Source organism: Cucurbita maxima, unplaced genomic scaffold, assembly GCF_002738345.1.
Source record: "Cucurbita maxima cultivar Rimu unplaced genomic scaffold, Cmax_1.0 Cma_Scf00001, whole genome shotgun sequence".
Lineage (NCBI taxonomy): Eukaryota > Viridiplantae > Streptophyta > Magnoliopsida > Cucurbitales > Cucurbitaceae > Cucurbita > Cucurbita maxima.
In genome coordinates, this window is record NW_019272017.1 from 74,017 (window position 1) to 95,431 (window position 21,415).

The following is a 21,415-nucleotide window of genomic DNA, read 5'->3' on the forward strand; positions in this document are numbered from 1 at the left end:
AAAAAAAAAAAAAAAAAAAAAAAAAAAAAACTTGAAATTAATTTATTATATTTATTTTCTTAATTAATTAACTATCTTAAAATTCAATAAAATTGAGAACTGCAAAGTATTAGTAAAGCCCAAGTTGCAATTTATATTAAAGACTATTTGATTTTTTTTTTTGTAAAGGAAATCAGATATGAGAATTTTCTTGTTTGGAATAACAATAATAATATATGGAGTCGGACATTTTAAATATTAACTTTCAGATGAAAAATATAAGATTAATTAGGCTAAATTAATAAAAAAACTATTTTAGATGTTCTTAAACTTAAAAAAATTAAAAAAACAAAATAAAAAAAAACTCATGAATTTTCAAAATTAAAAAAATTTAGATATAATCTATGAGGGGTCAATAAACGTTTTTAGTTCACCTATCGATAAAATTTTTAGAACATTTTTATATAACTTAAAAGTGGTTAATACTACTAAAATTTTATAAATATTTTATAAATATAATATTAAAATTAAAAGGAAGTAATGATTTTAAAATAAATTAGTTTTGATTTTCACAAAATTAAAAGATGAACCGACATTTTTTTAGATTTTTTAAAAAAGTTTATTAATAATTTTAAAAATAAAATATAGAGTTTAGGAATATTTTTATTAATATTACTGATTTAAAATTTTCTTAGGCGAGTACTGGAAGCTCTAAATTTTAGATGGAAAGGGCATTTATTAGGTTGAGCAGTTGAGTTTAAAATTAATGATGAAGCTAGAGAGAGAAAGAGAAGAGAGAGAATACAAAATAAGTGCGAGGGAGACAACAGCGTATCTTTGAAAATCCTAAAAAATCCCAAATTTTGGATATTTGTTTTTGCTTCAAAAAGCAAAGGGGAAAGGGAGGGAGGAGAGAGCATAAGATCCCATTTTTGCTCTTCTTCTTCTTCTTCTTCTTCTTCTTCCGAATCCTCTCAATTTTGCTCTGTCAAATAACCCATCCCTCCCCTTTTTGTCCCCTCATTTTCATGTTCCTCTGTTTCTGAACTCCCAATCCTCTGCTGAGCTGTTTGCGTTTTATATATAATATTTTGTCCCCTTTTCCCTTTGCCCTTCCAACTCTCTTTGAATTTTATTATTTTATGCAGCCAACACACAGAAACGTGCTCCTCCTTGTCAGATTGCCGCTTCCTCAACTAAGCTTCACGTTCCAGGGAGCACATGATTGCAGTTTTGTATTCTTACAATTTCTTTTTTACTTCTTCCTTCTTATTCCTCTTTCCCCATTCCATCTTCTTCTTCTGTTCAAAACCTAGACCCATTGTTTTGCTGTGAGATGTAAATTTTAAGAGTTGGGAAACTCGTTTAAATAAAGAGGGGAATACTTTGAAGTTTGGGCTTTTCCCCTTCTTTTTTGTTCCCATCTTTTGAGAGTCTTGCTTCTTCTGGGAATTGGGAATTGGGAATTGGGAATTGGGAGTTGGGAATTGGGAACTGGGAACTTCTTTTGTTTTCTTCTCTTCTTCAATTATGCCTCTCTATGCACTCTTCCTTCCTATTTTCGTAATGGGGTCTCCGTGAGATATAAAGGGAAGTCTTGGAGGGAGAAGAAATTTGGGGGTTTCTTGAGTAATTGTCAGTTTGTTTACACCAAAAGCGAGCTTATAATTGTGTCTTTCCGTGGAACTCTAGTATGAGGTTGCTGAGAGGGGAGACAGAGGAGGAAGAGGAATGGTAGAAAAGACAAGTGCTGGGATGAGTATGAAGATGCAGCAGAGCCACCACTCAGTGGCTGTGAGGTATAATGAGCAAATTGGAAGCAAAAAAGGGGTCACCTTCATTCAAGCCAACAGGGCTTGGCTTCCCAAGTTTTTGTTGCTTTGGGTTCTGTTGGTGGCATTCATTAGTATGCTGATCTACAAGGGAATGGAGGCTGACAACAAGGTTAGAAGAAGGGAAGTCTTGGGGAGCATGTGTGACCAGAGGGCAAGGATGCTTCAGGATCAATTCAGCGTCAGCGTCAACCATGTCCATGCTTTGGCTATTCTCATTTCCACTTTCCACTACTTCAAGAACATATCAGCAATCGATCAGGTATTCAGGTTTCGGTTTAAGTCTTTGATTTAAATCAGTTGGGTTTATTTATGAGTGAGAGAGTATTCATCTTTTCTTGTTTTCGTCTAGAAATTACTCTGGTGTCTTGATTCTCAGTTTCTAGGGGTGTTTGATTGTTTGAATGCAGGAAACTTTTGCTGAGTACACAGCCAGAACTGCTTTCGAGCGGCCTTTGCTCAGTGGTGTGGCATTTGCGCAAAGAGTGGTGCACTCGGAGCGAGAGAAATTCGAGATGCAACATGGTTGGACTATAAAAACGATGGAAAGGGAAGCATCACCTATAAGGGATGAGTATGCGCCAGTCATATTTTCCCAGGAAACTGTTTCCTACATTGAATCTCTCGATATGATGTCTGGAGAGGTAGTTTGAATTATAATCATAGGCATAGTTAGTTAAGGGAGTGTTTTTTTTTTTTTTTTGTTTTGACTTTGGTACCTTCTCCAAATATAATCTGTCCTATGATGCCTTTCATTGCAGGAGGACCGTGAAAACATTTTGAGATCAAGAGAAACAGGTAAAGCTGTTTTAACGAGCCCTTTCAGGCTACTGGGTTCTCACCATCTTGGAGTTGTGCTGACGATCCCTGTTTATAAAACCAAGCTTCCGGCAAATCCAACTATGGATGAGCGAACTCGAGCAACAGCAGGGTAAGTTTCGTAAGTGGTTTTTCCTTTTCCTGTGTGTGTGTGTGTGGGGGGGGGGGGGGGGGGGNGTACAAAAGCCCAACTTCCATTTGAAGGGGTGGGAACTAGCTTTCATTGAAAGGGGTGAGAGTACAAAAGAGATGGCTGTACAAAAACCCAGGCGGAACTGAGTAAAAGGTGCCTCAATAAAGAGTTTCAAGAGGAGGCTAGGAAAAAGGGATTCCCCAAAATGAGAAATTGTGAAGACCCAAATAATGCACTGAAGGAAAGAAATGTATTCGTATTCCCAATGATACGAATTTAAGTAATGAAGAACAAAGAAAAAAAGAGCTATCTGATCAGATGATAAAAAACAATTGGCTCTACATACTTGTGAGCTTGGAAGTTGGTGTTGATTGCATATAGTAGGCTGTTGAATAAGCACCATGTGAAAAGCAATGAGGGGTCAAATGTTGAAATCCTCCACCCCAAATGTGGTGGAGGAATAGGGCAAGTGTGCAACATGCTATCCCTTGGGGTAATTAGTATAATTTTAGATCTGCCCTCACAGTCAAAATATTTCCTTTCTGCTTATGCGCTGTTGCAGTCAACTATCCAATTCCGTTGGGCACCCGCCAACCCATATTACATGCCAATAACAAAATTTCTAGAACATCACTTCCTCGTGCCCTGATACTATGTATGTGCTATACAATTCTTACAGTCCCTCTAATGCCTAATCCTGTAGAAATGTAAGGTTGGAGTTTCATTCATAGGCCGAAAGATGATGGTTACAATCGAGGAGGTCCTCTATATCTCCGGTTGCTACTATTTACTTTCACTGATTAGAGTTAGTTACATGGGTCTCGACCCCTTCATTCTTCTAACCACTAATTCCCTTTCTAACCCCTTACCGTAGATACTCTAGCTCCGTGAATCAAATTACTTTTCCATTAGTTTGCATGAATGTATTTGGGTGTGAAATCTTTATTCTTGAAGCACGTTATTGTAATCTAGTATTTTGGTAGAATGAGAAGGGATCATCTCTCACGCTTTCCCCTTCAAAATATTATGGTTTGTTATGCTTCTTGATGGCTTAATAATTTTTGGTAAAGCAGTTACCTTGGTGGAGCATTTGATGTGGAATCACTTGTCGAAAATTTGCTTGGGCAACTTGCTGGAAATCAGGCCATTTTGGTGAATGTATACGATATCACGAACTATTCTGATCCCCTAGTAATGTATGGTCATCAATATGAAGATGGTGACATGTCTCTTTTGCACGAAAGCAAATTAGATTTTGGAGATCCATTTAGGAAGCATGAGATGATATGCAGGTAACTGCAAGGTCAAATCTTTTAAGTTGTAGCTGGAATATATCTGTTCATTTTTCCCAATGGTCTTACGGATGGAGTTTTGAGCAGATATCATCAGAAAGCACCAACATTATGGACGGCACTTACTACTGCATTCTTATTCTTTGTGATTGGATTATTAGTGGGATATATATTATACGGCGCAGCAACTCATATCGTTAAAGTTGAGGATGATTTCAATGAAATGCAAGAATTGAAAGTTCTAGCTGAAGCTGCTGATGTTGCAAAATCTCAGGTATTTCTTGAAGCCTTTGCCTTTCATTCCCCAACTTCTTGCTACACTTTTCCTACCTAACGTTCCCATCTTGTGCCAGTTTCTTGCGACCGTCTCTCATGAAATCAGGACACCCATGAATGGCATCCTTGGTGAGTATTTGTCTCTCTTGGAATTATTTTGGAAGGGTGTTAACTATTAGATGTGTATAGGCAATGACTTTGTTAGGAATGACATTGGGGTGGTTTGAATATTATTAGCATAGTAAGGGTATATTAGATATTAGCTAAAGAGTTTGTTAGTAGGAGTAGATTATAAATAGAGAGAGTGGGAGGGGATAAAGGGTGTATATCTTTTTGCACATTCTTCGTTACCAATACATTTCTTGGATTCCCGCCAATTTACTCTTTACTTTCAATTATAGGAATGCTTGCTCTACTTCTAGATACAGAATTGAGTTCAACTCAAAGGGATTACGCTCAAACTGCCAAGGCCTGTGGAAAAGCACTGATAGCGCTAATAAATGAAGTGCTTGACCGGGCGAAAATTGAAGCTGGGAAGTTGGAGCTTGAGGCGGTTCCTTTCGACCTTAGATTGATACTAGATGATGTTCTGTCTTTGTTTTCTGAAAAGTCACGGCACAAGGGAGTAGAGGTAAGATCCTGCTAATTATGAGCAAGTTATTTTGCTGTAAATATTTTCTAGCATAGCACTAGATAGAACATGCTGGATCAATGAAGCTTTCTCCTTGACATTATAAATAAAATCGGCATCCATCTTTATGGACGAGGAAGAAGACGATTATTATTGTTTTTGTTTTCTTCTTGCAATCTGGGATCCTTTGATTAATCTTGCTCTCTTGTCTGCTTTTCTCATGGTGGCTTTTGTGCGGTTCGGGATGGCTGGCTCTCGTTGTGGACATGAAGTTGGCAGTGTTTGTTTCTGACAAAGTTCCTGAAATCGTTATGGGGGATCCTGGAAGGTTCAGACAAGTAATCACAAATCTTGTGGGCAACTCTGTAAAAGTAAGATTTTTTTTCTGTTCTCACACGAGTCACCCTCATAGCCCCTGAGAGTTTTCATTTTACTTTTCAACTATAATTATTAGGACTTCATGGTTTTTGACCAAATGTATGTTTTTCGAAATTTGACCTTTATGATTAGTTTAAAGTCTCTCTTAATATGACTGATGTTTCATTACTTGGGGCATTTGACAGTTCACAGAACAAGGACATATATTCGTCAAAGTCCAATTAGCCGAACAATCAATGGCTTCTACGAATATCAAATCTGAAACTCATGTGAACGGAAACTTAGATGATGGTGCATCGTACAATAAGCATCAGTTTCAAACCTTAAGTGGATGTGAGGCCGCTGATAACCAAAACAGTTGGGATACTTTCAAGCATCTCATTGCAAATGACGAACAACCAAACACTTCAAGCAATTTTACGGTTACGAATGAAAGTTCTGATATTGTTACTGTTATGATATCGGTGGAAGATACAGGAATCGGGATTCCCTTATGTGCCCAAGGTCGAGTCTTTATGCCCTTCATGCAAGCAGATAGCTCAACCTCTAGAAACTATGGTGGAACTGGTATTGGCTTAAGCATCAGTAAGTGTCTGGTAGAACTAATGGGCGGTCAGATAACCTTTGTAAGCCGTCCCGAGGTTGGGAGCACATTCTCATTCACTGCTGTTTTTGGAAAATGTGAGAAGAAAGCGACAGTCGACATTAAAAAGCCTAATTTGGAGGAACTTCCTTCTGCATTTAGAGGACTGAAATCTGTCGTAATTGATGGGAAACCAGTTAGAGCTGCTGTGACCAAATACCATTTGAAGAGACTTGGCATCCTGGTGGAAGTTGCCAGTAGTGTCAAGATGGCTGCAGCTTTATGGGGAAAAAATGGCTCTGTTAGATCAAGGTAAGCACCGTTAACCTCAATCCGTCAATACATTAGAAACGAGCTGCATAATTTTGTACAAGAATATTATTATCATGTTTAATTGCAGTAAGTTCAGTAATTTTCTTAAAGAACACGCATATGGGGTTGATAAAAAAGCTTCCGTTCTTCATTAATATATTTAATAACTAAGATTATGCACAATTAAGATCCTCTTGTAGATATATTATGGTGCGGTTTTGTGACGCGAATTGTTTGTCGTGTATTGCAGTAATATCTTTCAGCCTGACGTAATTTTTCTTGAGAAAGATATCTTTTTTTCAAGTGAGGAACGTGGTTCTTCTAATCTACTTCATCAACTAGACTGGAAGCAGAATGGTCATGCCTTTAAGTTGCCGAAATTAATCCTTCTCGCGACCAGCATAAGCAAGGATGAATTTGATAAAGCGAAGGAAGCAGGTTTTTCAGACACCTTGGTCATGAAACCACTAAGAGCAAGCATGATAGGTGCATGTCTTCAACAGGTGCTTGGCTCGGGAAAGAAACGGCAGCTTGGAAAGGGCACGGCAAATGGCTCCAACTTTCTTAGAGGGCTGCTCTGTGGTAAGAAAATATTGGTTGTTGATGACAATATGGTGAACCGAAGAGTCGCTGCAGGTGCTTTGAAGAAATTTGGTGCCGATGTAGAGTGTGCTGAGAGTGGAAAAGCTGCTCTGACATTGCTTCAACTTCCACACAGTTTTGACGCTTGCTTTATGGATATTCAGATGCCAGAAATGGATGGGTATGTTCGGCAGTTTCTCTATTGCCAATAATTTCCCCCTAACTGTTAGCACTGTCAAGATCAAAACATATTAAATAGCAACAACGAGTCTTAGGTGATGAGATAGTGAATAGCAAAGACAGGAGCTCATGAGAATTTGTCCCCTTTCCTTTTGTTATGCATGTAATTTGAATATATTGATGGAATGCGTTTTCTTCAACTGCAGATTCGAAGTGACCCGAAGAATCAGGCTGATGGAGAGCAAGGCAAAGGAAGCAGTGGTTAGAGAATCTGGTGGGAAAGAAAATGCAAGGAAAGATGAGTGGCATGTTCCAATATTAGCCATGACCGCGGACGTTATTCACGCAACGTGCGACAAGTGCCAGGCAAGTGGGATGGATGGATACGTATCAAAACCATTCGAGGAAGAGAATCTGTACCAGGCAGTTTCCGAGTGTTTCAAGTCAAAGGCCATCACGGATTCATGAGTCACGGATGAAAGTGTGAAGTCAGTTGGAAGGGCATTTGTTCTGGGTTGGTTAGTACGTTTTAGAGCAGATGCTCACAAGAGTTGATCAATGGAAGGGGCCACCATTTTTGACCAAAATGTTGTACTTCTGAGCATTTCTACATTACTATCAGACCCTGCTGCTGCTGATGCTTCCTTGTATGTGCTGTGCTGTTGGCCCCTTTTAGTTGTGGCTTTTGTGCTGGGGGCTGTAAAGGGTGTACATTCATTATCATTATTTTGTATAATTCTGTTGAACAGGATATGGTGAGTGAAGAATTTGAATGCGTGGAGGATGCACGAATGATCTTGTAATTTTGAATGTTGAAACGGATAGGATTTTTTTTTATATAATTTTAATTCAATTAAATTTTGAATTGAGGAAAAGTAATACACATATTTTAGTAAATGAACACCTCTGAAATTTCTTAATTGAAGAATGGAAAAAGTGGAAAAAAAACATGAGAATTGTTGGTCCACTCTTTAGGGTTGTAATTAATGTTAAAATTACAAGTTAGTTAATGGTGCGGAAATCATGATTAGAAAAACCAACATTAGTGGGCCTGCCTATTTTGGGCCACGTTCTCTTCCTGGATTAATATAGTAATTAGCTATAGATGAACTTAAATATAGTAATCTTTTAAATTCTCAATTAATACCATTTATGTATTAAAAAATTGAAATATAAGCAGATAGAAAGGAAGATTATTCGGGCTTCTAGAAATATTTAAAAATTCAAGATAAATTAATTAAAATGTAAGAATTTAATAAAGTTAGATATAATAATAAAAGTAATATGTAAATAAAAATATTAGAAACATTAAGAAAGGGAAGAAAAGAAAAGAAAATCCAGCATCCCTAAGATCGCGTCAGGGTCTCTCTACTGAAACAAAAAAAAAAAAAAAAAAAAAAATACTCGGAGAGAGCGAGAGAGGGAGGGGGGTAAAAATGGATGTAGTGACGTTCGGCATCATAGTCGGCATAATCCTCCTCTTCTTAGTGGCCATCTGCTACATCACCATTCAGGGCACCTGCAAATCCGCTTAATCCTTCTTCTACCTTCTCTCCAATCCAACCATTTACTACTCCCTCGATCCTCCGCCCCGCCCGGATTCTCCTTTATTCAATCTCCTCTTCACCCTCTTCACAACATGCCCAACCGGAATCTTCTTCTCCTCATTTTTGCTTCTCTTCTTCTCTTAGGGTTCCTTTTGGATCTCACCTTTGCGCACGCCTCCCATGGGCATCACCATTGTACCCATGCCCATGGAGACCACTCCCACGCCCACGACCATCACGATCGCCATCACCATCACCATCGGCATGGGGAGGGTCTGTCGGTTCGGTCCAACCTGCTGCCGGAGGAGCTGGCGGAGGAGGAGGATATGAAACTTTTTGGGTTTGGCAGACCCTATATCAATGTTGATCATCAAAGTGTTGAATCTTCCGAGCTCTCTGGTTTGGGTACTTTCTTCAATTGCGTCTTAATGTATGTGCATTCTGTTTTATTTTCTGCGTAATTCTTTGGAGTTTATATTCGGTTATTTTGTTCTGTGCTCTGCCGGTGCTCCGAAAACTTCTAATTCTAGTGTTCTTGTGTTTTCCGGGGAAGATAGATAGTTCTCAATCTCGATTGTTTGAATTAGAAGTTGCATTATAGTAAATGCCTAGGCGTTTCGGCATTCGATGAACACATCAGTGGGAGATGTAAAACATCATATAGGAGGAAATGGAAGCTATGCCTGCTGGAACTAAGTCGGTTGTTTCTATCTCCAAGGATCCTTCCAACTTCACGCACAACTGTTTATGTTCTGCTTGAACTTATTTCCGTTTGATGTATGATAAAATACCATCCACATTCATTCATCTTGCTTTTTTGTTATCTGGTTCTTCGGTGATCTTGCAGTAAAATAATTCAAGTACCATTCTTGTTTCTTATGTATGGTAGTTGTATTTAGTACAACTTCTCTGTTTCTCCAGTGATGGTTAAGCATTGGTCTTTTTTTTTTTTTTTTTTTTTGTAATTTTTNTGGGCTGTTCACTGTTGATTAGCATGGCATCTCTTATTTGCCTAGTACTCCTTCCAGTGATTTTTGGTGAGTGACTTTGCGTTAAATGCACATGTATTTCTTATCTCATGGCTTATGTAATTGACTTTTTTTTTAGTCTAAAGTGGTGTTTTATTGGTAAGAAAAACTTATGCCATCCCAACAACTGAAATGTTGAATTATTGTAGTTCGAGGCAAACCATCCAAAGGAATCGTCGACTCATTGGCACTGTTTGGGGTCAGACTCTTTTAGCCTCTTATTCCTAATAGGAATTTTTTAATTGCTTACTAACTTGATTTATGAAGTTCTGATTTTAATGTCAACTGTATGTAGTTTGTTTTATAATGAGCTATGCTGAAATGATGAAGATATTTCTGTTTTGTGAGGGGAAGCATGGTCTTGGGGTTTCATATTCACATTGGTCTATTTACCTTGATATTTGAAGTATGTTTATAAGGCAATGGAGCTGTGTAGCTTAACTTTCAGATGGTTTTATTTGGTTTCTATATCTTGTAACTTTTAATTTTAATTTATTTATAAGTGTGTAAAATATGAAAAAGTTTCCTGTGCTGCTAGCAATTAAATCGATGATGCCTTTTAAATCACATTACTGTTCCTTTAGCTCGGGGACACATATTTTCATCCAGATGTGTTACCCTTTTCTCTAACCTTCAACACCATACTAGCCTAGAAGGCTTGAACACATAAAATTGAGTTGTGGAAATATACTTACGGTAGGTGGACAGTTTTATAGAAATCTGGAGGGAGAATAAAGGACTGAAATGTTTTAACTTGAGGTTCTAACCAGGAGATGGTCTCTATAGTTTCTAGATTCCACTTTGATGCTCATATAAACTGATTTTTTTCTGTTGTAGGCAGGGGCTATGTTAGGGGATGCCTTTCTCCATCAGTTGCCTCATGCATTTGGTAAGGAAACAGATCGATGCCATTTCAATATCTTGAAAATGTCTTCCCTAGTCCCTCACCTTTGACAATTATTGTTTCTGTTTCCTACTATTAAATTAAAGGTCAGTATGTGCAAAAATGTGGTGGGATGCACCGAACGAATTAGTAATTGCAAATGTATTGAGAATCTAGTCATTATTGCTTATTTCATGCTTTTTAATCGTAAATATCGGGTGTATCCAGGGCTTTTTTTTTTTTTTTTTTTTTTAATTCAACAACATGGGGGACCATTTGGAGGGAATTTAGATACTTGGCATCTTTGGATGCCCGCTTTTAGTCAAGCAAATGTGACCTCAAAGACACGTTATATGGGTACATTGCTAGTATGCCATGAATTAGGTTCATGGACGTGACTAACGTATTGCCACTCTGCATGTATATGTGGGCCTTGGGGGATTGTGTGCTGACGTTGGTTTACTACTTTTTTAGGGTCACATGGGACTTAAATGGGCTACCCATGATACATATTGGAGTTGAGGAGTGTCTTTCTATGGGAATGGAAACTTTGAGGAGAATGTTGGGTGGTTTGGGTGTGCATATACTGATATTCTACTCCTTTCAGTGGTTTAAAGGTTTGATACTAGAATGGAGTTTAGAGACGAGTATCTAAAAGTGAATCGACATGGGCATGGCTGTCAACATGCTTCACGAAGCCCAAATTGATGTTCAAGACCACCCTTAACACAATACACAGAGTCTTGGGCTAGTTACTTGTAAATGCTCCTTGGCATGAAGTATAGTGAGACAACCTCTCTTGTCATGATTTTGGTCGATGTGACCTCATAAAGCATTAGTCGGCATGAGACAAAATGTAATAAAATGGTCGTGGTCTAGGTGAGATGTAAGATTCATCTTAAAGGAGTCATGACTCGGTGTAGGAGCAAAATGATCATAAAGCCATGAAAAGTTGTCGATGCAATGGCCATGACAGAGTATCCAAGGGATCGTGGCTCAATGTAAAGGTCAATGAAATCTTTGGTCGTGGCTTGTAGTAGAGGCCAGTTAGGTAGAGGTGTTGTTAAGAAAAATGCACATATGGGTAATGTGTTCCAAGAGTCTAAGGAGATGTGTGCATAGTTGTTAGCACAACCTTGAGGTTAGGCTAATGATAAGCTGAGGGATGCTTATCCATGTTGGCAGTTTGAGTGAATGCTTAAGATGCAATTTTATGCAAGCTAAAGAGTTCAACCAAAGGATAAAGAACTTCGTCTTAAGTTTTATGGATCTAGAAATGCTCAAGATGTGAGTTTTTGATCTAGAGTAGCCTTATTGTTGACTATGGTTTAGGTAGAATCATGTCACTGCATGGTCCAAGATGGTGAGATAATGAAATTTGGTAGTGGTCTTTTAGAGATGTTTTTTTGGTGCTAAGTTGAACCATGAAAGCCTACAAGAGAATAGAAAAGTGTCATACTGTCTATGATGATAGGGTAGTTGTAGTTCTCACTACTTAGCATCAGAGATAGTGTAGTGTCAATTGTGTTGAAGTCTTGGCTCCCACCCACGGGTTCTCAGTACTTGCAAGAGGCTATGAGTTAAAACTATAGAGAAAGGAAGAATTAGGTTGGACTGCTCAAGGTCTTTGGGCTTCAGGCTTCAGATATATGCAAAATTATTAAATGACAAAGTTCTAGGAATGTTCTCAAGAGTAGTAGAGGAGGGTTGGCTGAATGCAGAGCAAGTCACAAGGCAATGCTTACCCATATTGCAGTCCTCAACAAGACCCTTGTCTACCCCTATTGACGTTATTTATGTGATAGCCTAGGCACTCACCTTCGTAGAAAGAGTTATCTATCCAAACAATATTCTGATTGATCTATTAACAACAAGTAGATGTTAGAAGAATATGCAATGTGTCAAGAGAAATTGGTGTTAAAGTATTTGATATAGTCTAAATTTACCATAATCCATCAGCTTAAACTTTTGGGTTAATTGATGATTGAACATGGCATGAAAGCAGGAGGCCCTGCCTATAATGTTATTTCCTTAATATTGATTCCCCTTGTTAGACCTTCTATTAATTTCTAAGCCCACAATTAAGGTGTGTTAAAGTATGGAGCAATTGATATAAGATTAAATTTACCATCGCCCTTCAAACTTTAGCATTGGTGATTTAACAATTGATACAAGAAACCGTGGATATGCTTCTTGATAATGGAATCAGAACAAGAAGAAGAAGAATCCGAAGACCAGAAGGGGTAGTTTGAATTTGTAATGTAGGAATTTATGAAGAGGTACACACAACATTTGCCAAGATAAAATGAATACATGTGATTGGATTCAAAGGAGAAACCCTCAGTTGAGAATAACCCCTGCCTGGCGTGTTCTGTTTAAGATCAGGTTGGGAAAATCATCTGCATTTGTTCTTCCAGTGCTCATTTGCTGTTGCCATGTGGTATAGACTCTTGAACGTCTTTGGTCTGAATTGCAGTTTCCCAGCTAGCTGGAAGGTTGTCGTTCATCATCTCTTATTTGGGTCTCCCTTGTTCCTCTGGTTTAATGCAATGGCTGTTCTGATTTGGAGGTTGTGGCTTGAAATAAATCTAAAAGTCTACGAAGGGAAGACAAAAATTTAAGGTTTTTGGGACTTAGTCAGTGTGTTTCCTCTAGTTGGTACTCTTTTACCTGTAATTTTGTAACTGTATCTTCGTGCGGATCAATTCCCATGGGAAATCCTTATAATCCATTGGCTTTATGAGGATAGCTCATTCCATTTTTTGTATGAGCTCTTTAGGATCTATATATCCTTCAAGTTTCTAAATTATATGAAAATAAGAAGGAAAAGTGCTTTTTTTTCTTCTTATTTTTAGGTGGTAACTTTTATCAAACAGTATTCTGTAATGTGTCTTCTTTTCGATAGCTGGTCGATGGAACTGTTCCTCATTTTTTAAAAGAATCGTGAGATGGCTTATCCTCTCTTTCTTTATATTTTATCGAGTCTGCAATGCAAAGTTGTTCATAAAGAATGAAACATGGTGCTTTTTTGCGATGAGAACATCCATGATTCAGCAATAAATTTTATTTTCTTGAACAAATTTTTTTATGGGATCGGTTTTTATCTGGCAGGTGGTGACAAGCACTCCCACTCGCATGCTGACCATCAACATCATGGTCATTCAGGAGAAAACCATTCACATGCTCATTCTTTGGAAGATCTTTCTGTAGGAATATCTGTCCTTGGTTAGTTTCATACCTCTTGTGTTTTACAGACATTGTTGCATACATCATGTTGTTAGTTTTCTTAAAGAAACTTGATTTGTTATTTATTATGCTTGCTAGTTGTAAATGTGGGACTTTTAGTGCATTTATCTCTGTTTCAGTTGTTTTGAGGAGCACGCATAGTTTTAATTTTGTTAAGTTTACTTTAATTGGTTCTGTTTCTATGCTTCTTTATATCTTGTTATCTGCTGAAAAATTTATATTGGTCCACAATTTATCAATATTAGATGCGTACGAGAAAGACTTCAATGGAGAGTAAAGGGCAGACTGGGACACAGTCTGATATGCATGTTTTTTATTTGCCAAAGCAATTCACATTTAGAACTAAACGTGATGCAGCTTTGGAAGAATGATTCCCTGGAGATATAATGGAGATGGCAAATTGGTGCTGAATTTTTTAAAGAGTATTAGTGACATCTACCCATTAAATTTTATTTTACTTTTATTATATATTACTTGAGGTATTGCTCCATGGACAGGGTTCATAATGACATATCTTGTCCATCGAGCTTAGTTTGTGGTTATAATTGAGTTTGATTCAAGCTTTGTTAAAATTTTCACTCTATTTTAAGTCAATATTGCTCGCCATGTTTCTCTTCTTTTGCTATGTAAGCCCTTTCCCCAGCTTGTTTGCTTTGACCAATGATGGCCTCACTTAACCTAGCCCGTAACCACCTCTGGTTTTCCCTTCAATTGTAAACATCTTTCAAGTTATCTAAACGTGAATGTACGCACCAACACTAGCTGTGAGGAAACTGAAGGTGCGGAAAGGGCCTTTCAATTCATAGTTGGAACTCGCCCTCTGAGTTATCTTGACATCCCCCTAGAGGATAACTCAAACATAAGCTAAGGAAACTGATTCTAGATAAAATTCATAGAAGCTGAAGTGGAAAATAATTATTATGCATAATAGGGTAGACTTCTAGCACAATCTGTCAGGACCTAAAAGGTAATTAAAATAAGCTTATTGTATGACAGGTCCTTCATGCAGAGTTAATACCCTGGATAGGGAGTACCTGAAGACCTCGATCATTTTTCCGGACTTGTGTGTTCACTTGGTCAGTTTGGAGTTATATTTTTCGGTTCTTCAGTCTTAGCTTGGTTCAATCTAGAGATTTGTTGCTCCATGTTGGAGGAGTTTTTCCTTCACTCAACCCTTTCGTGATAAGGGTTGTTTTTTTGTGGCTTGCCATCTTTTTTGCTATTTTATGTGGTGTTTGAAGTGAAAGAAAGAATAGCGTTAATAGAAGGGTTGAAATTCCTTGTTAGGTTCCATGTCCACCTTTGGGCCTTGGTGTGTAAGCTCTGATGGTGTAAAGAACTACCATGGATCGAGTTAGTGATACCACGACATATGATAAAAATAAGAAGATTTTTGGGGAATGAGATCAAACCTATGGTGTCAACTTATCTAGGATATTAAAATCCTAGAGTTTCTAGCCTACTAATATGGTTGCTAGTTGGTTGTCTTGTGAGATTAGTGAATTGGTGTCTTCTATCGTGAAGAGAAAATTAATGGTGTGTGGCCTTATTTAGAAGTTTTTTTAATGTATTCTTACTAATTAAGGGTGAGATCTTGTCTAGTTCCTTGATTATATATTTTATTGTGTGGTAATATTATTAAAAGATCACCATTCTAAGAAAAGAACACAAAGGTAAAATTCGTTTTATTAGTTAGATATTGATTAAAGTGCATCAGAAGTGATCGATAATTATTTCATCTTTTACTTTCCTTTCATTTAGGTTTTGTTTATTTCCCCTTTCAAAAATGAAATCTGGACTGTAAAGCATTTTTTGAGTAACTATATACTGAATTGGTGATGCAGCTGGAATTGTCCTTTTTCTTCTAGTGGAGAAGGTAGTAAGGTATGTGGAAGATAATTCTGCAGGAGGAAATGAATGGAGCCATGGTCATCACCACCACCATAACAATAAAAAATGGAAGGATGATAGTGATTATCATGACACCACTGATAAAAAAAGCAAGGCCAAACTGGAATTGGATGCAGTGCCAAATAACTCGAAAGAAGATAAGGTTAATCCACAGAGATCCATCCCTCAGAAGGTAAGCTGTTGAGTTGGCATAACCTTTTATATAGCAATATAGAACTTGTTTGATCTTTTTAAGAAACAAATTGGCCTCATATAAATTTAATATTATATTTGTAATGAATATAATGTATAGATCTATCTGCCTAGGAGGATTAGAAGAAGCTCCTTCAATCTAAATTAATAAAAATGCTGCTGTAATTAGAAGTCACTAGGATTGGCATTGGTAACTGCTGTGCATTTTCCAGAAATCATTGAAAAACTCAAGTCAGTTTAAAGATTCTGTTACTTCTTTCTAACCACAAGGACCAAATCAAGTCCACAGAGCAGTATTCGACAAAATTCTAGCTTTCTGCTTCAAGCACTTCCAAAAGTCGTAGGTGACATTGTTTCTAGAGACAGAATGAAGATGCTCCTTTTACTATCAATATTATAACCATTTGTGGCAATTGGGTTTCCTTTTGTTGTATTTCAATGAAAACTATTCTCAGGTTTATATGGTTCAGCATGGCACCCCTCAAGACTTCTATATCAAATTTATTGACGTCTTGAACAGACTTCTGATGTCAACACCACTAATAGTCAATAACTACGAAGATTTACATGTTCATATAATCGTGAATATTACTATTCTTATTATAAAATTGTCAAGTGTCACTATTGGGGTATTTGGTTGAACTACTAATTACAGGACGACTTCATTAGATGAATGTTCCTAAGTTTTTGATATATCTTCTCTGACTTACTAGACTTATGCAGAGAATTGGAAAATCTGCTTCCAGAGATGTTAAGCAAGATCTAGATGCTGCTAATGGCACCACTGCTGATGTCAAAACATCACAAGAATTCCCAGCTAAGACACCGTCAAATTTAGTGTTTGGTTATCTCAATCTCTTCTCAGATGGCGTTGTATGTTTATCTCGATGCTTAACTTCTTCCATATTGGTGTTCAAACTTCCTGTTTAATTTTTTATTATTTTCCTGTAAAAACTATTGAACTTCAATATAATCTAATGCTAGGAGACTATTGATATATACTTGAGGGTTAATATTTGTTGGCGTTGCAGCACAATTTCACTGATGGGATGGCCTTAGGAAGTGCTTTCTTACTATATGGATCAGTTGGTGGGTGGTCCAGAACTGTGTTTCTGCTTGCACACGAGCTCCCGCAAGAGGTTCATCTTCTTTCTTGACTATCATTATTTGAATATCAGGCACTTCATTTGATCAGCTTGGTAACTGAGAAAGATAACATCCTCCATGCTCCCCGATACTTTCTCACGTTAAAATTACATTTCATCTTTGATTAAATTGTCTTCTTTATTTCCCCAATTTTTCGTAAAAGGCGTGCCTGTCTGTCTTTAACCCTGAGATTTGTGCCCCTTTTCTTCTTTTCTTATCTCAGTTTTGACCAAGCTTCTAAGTTCTAGCTTTAAACAATGGGTTTTGGATTCAATATTTCTGTTCCCTTACTTTCCTGTCCCTTGGCATGCGCATGATTATTTGTCACATAATCCCGAGGATAAAATTAGCAAATGTGGTTCTTACTGTACAATAGCTCCATGTACTTCATAAATCATGCTATTGAGTGATGTCGTTAAGCTCAGCTAGAGAAATTTGTAAAATTGGAAGGTATGTTTGTTTATGAATCTGATTCTTGCGGTTTGGTTAAATCATCTACATGTGTACTTTCAGTTTTTTTTTTTTTCCTTAATGGAGGTACAAATAAAAACTAAAAATCAGCTATACTTTGCCAATTGAACCATCGTTGGTTGAACCATCTGTCTCTACATTGTAAGCTTATTAGGAATTTATGTAACTCTGCAATATCCCACTAGTCACCAGTCATGATTCCTGCCTTGCACGGGACATTGTAGCGTTACAAATCGGACAGCACCCATGATTTATGAACTTCAGGTTTTTTTTGTTAGTATGTTCTTGTGATGAAACACGTATCTCCTTTTTATTGTTTTATTTCTCGTTTTATGTGTTTGTTTAGTTTTTGAGTGTCTGCTTTTGGTACAGATTGGCGATTTTGGTATTTTGGTCAGATCCGGTTTCAGTGTTGTCAAAGCCCTTTTCTTCAACTTCCTCTCAGCACTCGTGGCTCTTGCAGGAACTGCATTAGTAAGTACTTTTTCTGTAAGCGCTGCATAATATCATTCCATGAAGGTGAATAGACCATTCAATTATCGATCTACTATGACATCTGTAGGCACTGCTAATGGGGAAGGATCCAGGACACTCATCTTTGATCGAGGTGAGAAATAGCTGCTGAAACTCTGTATTGTGTTCGCTTAGGACTAATTCTTATTGAGACGATTTAAACATCCTCAGGGCTTCACCGCTGGTGGCTTCATATACATTGCGGTTGCTGGAGTGCTAGCCGAAATGAATAGTAACAGTAAACCAACAGTAAGAACAACCGCGCTTCAATTAACTTCACTTGTACTGGGAATGGCTGTCGCGCTTGGTATTTCACTTGTTGAATAAATCAGAGTACATTTAGGTGGGCTCTATGTGTTCATATCTGTACTTGGCTCCCCGCATATACACACTGATTAAACTAAATATGTTCATATTTGATCCATTTTGTATCTGCTTAGTAACCATCAATTAGTGTAGTTCGAAGGGATGGCAATTGAAAGATACAGCCGTTGATCTTATAATGGGAGACTCGCAGATCTGTGTTCTTGTGCAAGATTTATATGCCTTCTCTCTTAGCCTTTATTTCTCTTTCGAATTTAACATTCTTTCTCAAACATATCCATCCCTCGAATTCATCTAATTAAAAATGCAATGGAGTTTACCTTCTAAATTTATGCTCATGCCATACTTTTTAATTTTTTAGTTTTGTATTTAATTGGTCATTGAATTTTAGAAGTGCTTAATGTATTTGAGCTTTCAATTTTTCTTTTTTTAATAAATTCTTGTCTTTTAGATATTTTTTAAAAAAACATTCACTTATTAGATTAAAAGAAAGTTATTAGGGTCCTTGTAGGCATGAAATCTAATTATTATTATTTTTATTGATTTCTTTCTGATAGTAAAAGGGTATTTGGATATAGAATTAAAATTTGGGATCTATTTTGACAATTGGGGGAGGAGCGGAGAATGGATATTAGTTTAGAAAAGGTAATGTGTGTGGGTTTGCATTATATACTCGAGTCCATGTCTCCCACTTCCTTCTCAGTAAATTTACTTTTTCCTTTATACCAAACCCCTCCATACTTCACTTTAACAATTGGAGTCCACAACGGCACAGTTTCAACTTTACCAAATACACAAAAACCAAACACAAAATATGTCTTCTGATTCACACCCATATCATATCTCTCAACACAAAATATCCATATCCATATCTATGTATATAAAATAATAATCACTAAACATATCAAAATATATTTGCATTATCTGTCACTTGGGTAATTTGACCTTATAGCTGCCGTGCCTTTTTGTTTCATTGTCAAGACTCAAATTTGTCCAACTGCTGAAGCATTTGGAAGATGGTGAAGTTCTGGGTGGTCGGCAGCAGAGGAACCGGCGACATTCCTCCCATCAGGTGGTCGGGTCGGCTGAGCGTATGGTGGTGCCGCTTCCGCACCACCCTCACCGCCGTCTCGGCTGATGCTTTAACTTCTCTAGACACTTCTGTTCTTTTCCTCCAGCTTTCTGGTGCCCTCTTGCCGTTATGCATGGTTCCTTCCTGTTTTCCATTTCAAACATCAGTTTAACAAACACTTATAGTTGTTGTGAGATGAAGGTATGAGGTAGGTGTGACGATAACACATGGCGTGGTGGAAGTAAATGAAAAAGAAGTGTTACGTCAAGAATGGAAGAAGAGTTGGGCATTGGGCAAACGACAGGGCGGTCTTCATCATCAGGTTCCGTGGGATGCTGCAATGGCCAAAACTCCATGTCCACTTCAACCACCTGAGCTTCCATTCCTGATCTTCTTTCAGCCTTAATGCTTCCCTCTTCTGTTTCTGAAACGCTGCTGCTTTGCATTTCTCTCTACTGAACAACAAGTTCAGAAAAAGGGAGCCTCAAAACACAGTGTTCTCAAAGAGATGGAAAATGAATGAATGGTATGGAAGGGGTAAAGAAATGAAATGACAGGAAAACACAGAAAATCTTTTGGGTTAGGAGAGGGGAAAAACAAGAAAGTGCATTAAAAGGAGCAGTCCCAAAGAGAGATGGCGTTTGTGGGGTTCACTTGTGGCACTTAAGAGGAAGAAAGATTCCCCCACCCTCTTCTTCTTTTTGGGATTTTCTTTAACTTCTTCATTTTCTTTGGTTTCTTTAACTTTGTTGCTTTAAGGAACAGCAGGCTGTTTCTTTGAAAATCTTGCCATTTATGCTTCCGCTTTTCTGTCTTTATCCTCCTTGGTTTTGGTGAAGATTTTGGATTTCAACTTACATAGTTTTTGTATAGTGTTAGTCTAACATTTGAATTTAGTTTTTGTTTTGTTGAAGTCTGTGTTAACTATCACATCATCCTTCTATTAGGTATCTGTTGTTAACATTTGAAAACCTACCACCTCTACAGTTCTTTCTTGAATACAACTTAACAAAATTTATGCACAATCATATGTTGAATAGTATAAAACTATCATATAAAATAAGAGAGAGAAAAAAGACAGATCCAACCGTTATTGATTGATCGAGAGAGAGAGAGAGAGAGAGAGAGGTTGAAATGCACATGCAATTCCCTTTTACCTGTATGTGTATTTTGTAAAAGACAAGGATGTTGTGCTGTTGCAGCTTTTTGTCTGCCTAAGCATACCCTCATTGGTTCATTTGTTCCCTCCCCCTATTTTTCACATCATACTTTTTTTTTTTTTTTTTTTTTATACCAAAAGTACATAAATATTGCGAGCGATAGATAACAATTCAATAAAGTTTTTTTTGTTTGCCTTTATATTTGTTTTCTGTAGTAAACGTCTTTTACCCATTTGAAGAGGAATATCAATATTTGTCTTGCTTTTTATAAGAATTACACACATCTGGTATATGGTGAAATCTAGTTTCTGTTGAGTTCAGTAATCCTTAACAAAAAGCAAAGAAATGATCGAGAAAGAATTTTGGTGTCTTGAAACGGTGCTTTCCCAAAGTGATTGCAATCGTTACGTTAGGCTTTAGAGAAAGAAAGGATGGATCTACAAAGAATTTAAACCCTTTTCCAAGTCATCCTTGATCGGAGTGATTGCAACGGTTAAATTTGACACTTCCAAGATGACTACTTTTGCTCAACTCGATATTAAACATATCAAGAGTCACTCTCGCACAGCCACACAAACATCAAATCCAGCTTTGTGCGCTAACAATGCCACCGATGTGTGCATGTCCATGTTCGCTATTCAGCCCTTGCCATATTGCGAAATCTGCTATGCCATCCACGCCACCTACCTATTCTGGGAGCACATCTCCTCTGCTCACAAACACTTTCTAGCATGCTTAAAACAAATAGTTGAGGCCTCCTTGTTTTCCTTCACTTATTTATAATGTAAACAGTGTTGTTCCTTTAGTCAATTTAGGGGTTTCTTAGTTTCTTCTTTTTTTTTTGGGTTTTGAAGTATTATATTTAGGCGCTTATGCTTTAAAAATATTTGGTTTTTTGGTTGAAAACCATATATGAGACAGATAC

The 21,415-nt window shown here is 37.4% G+C and overlaps 3 protein-coding genes across 4 annotated transcripts; 2 read left to right on the plus strand and 1 right to left on the minus strand.

The window, feature by feature from the left end:
* Window positions 1-853: 853 nt before the first annotated feature.
* On the plus strand, window positions 854-7,811 carry LOC111489473 (histidine kinase 4-like). The gene is made up of 11 exons (XM_023137708.1): window positions 854-2,073; window positions 2,222-2,455; window positions 2,573-2,742; window positions 3,837-4,055; window positions 4,143-4,329; window positions 4,409-4,460; window positions 4,733-4,962; window positions 5,235-5,333; window positions 5,526-6,235; window positions 6,486-6,998; window positions 7,204-7,811. The coding sequence occupies exons 1-11, from the start codon at window positions 1,711-1,713 to the stop codon at window positions 7,463-7,465; spliced, it is 3,039 nt and encodes a 1,012-aa protein (XP_022993476.1). The 5' UTR covers window positions 854-1,710; the 3' UTR covers window positions 7,466-7,811.
* A 575-nt stretch (window positions 7,812-8,386) lies between these two features.
* On the plus strand, window positions 8,387-18,475 carry LOC111489478 (IAA-alanine resistance protein 1). Of its 2 annotated transcripts, none has more exons than XM_023137727.1 (11): window positions 8,387-8,984; window positions 9,516-9,581; window positions 9,722-9,771; window positions 10,410-10,461; window positions 13,567-13,680; window positions 15,546-15,784; window positions 16,528-16,677; window positions 16,836-16,943; window positions 17,794-17,895; window positions 17,984-18,028; window positions 18,106-18,475. In XM_023137727.1, exons 2-11 carry the CDS (start codon window positions 9,539-9,541, stop codon window positions 18,259-18,261), a joined length of 1,059 nt encoding a protein of 352 aa, XP_022993495.1. In that variant the 5' UTR covers window positions 8,387-8,984; window positions 9,516-9,538; the 3' UTR covers window positions 18,262-18,475. The 2 variants fall into 2 exon arrangements, with proteins under 2 accessions (XP_022993495.1, XP_022993489.1); XM_023137721.1 differs by having other exon boundaries at window positions 8,387-8,959.
* A 495-nt stretch (window positions 18,476-18,970) lies between these two features.
* LOC111482932 lies at window positions 18,971-20,015 on the minus strand. Its single transcript, XM_023128982.1, has 2 exons — window positions 19,594-20,015; window positions 18,971-19,474 (listed from the first exon to the last, which is right to left on the minus strand). Exons 1-2 carry the CDS (start codon window positions 19,774-19,776, stop codon window positions 19,235-19,237), a joined length of 423 nt encoding a protein of 140 aa, XP_022984750.1. The 5' UTR covers window positions 19,777-20,015; the 3' UTR covers window positions 18,971-19,234.
* Window positions 20,016-21,415: the final 1,400 nt, after the last annotated feature.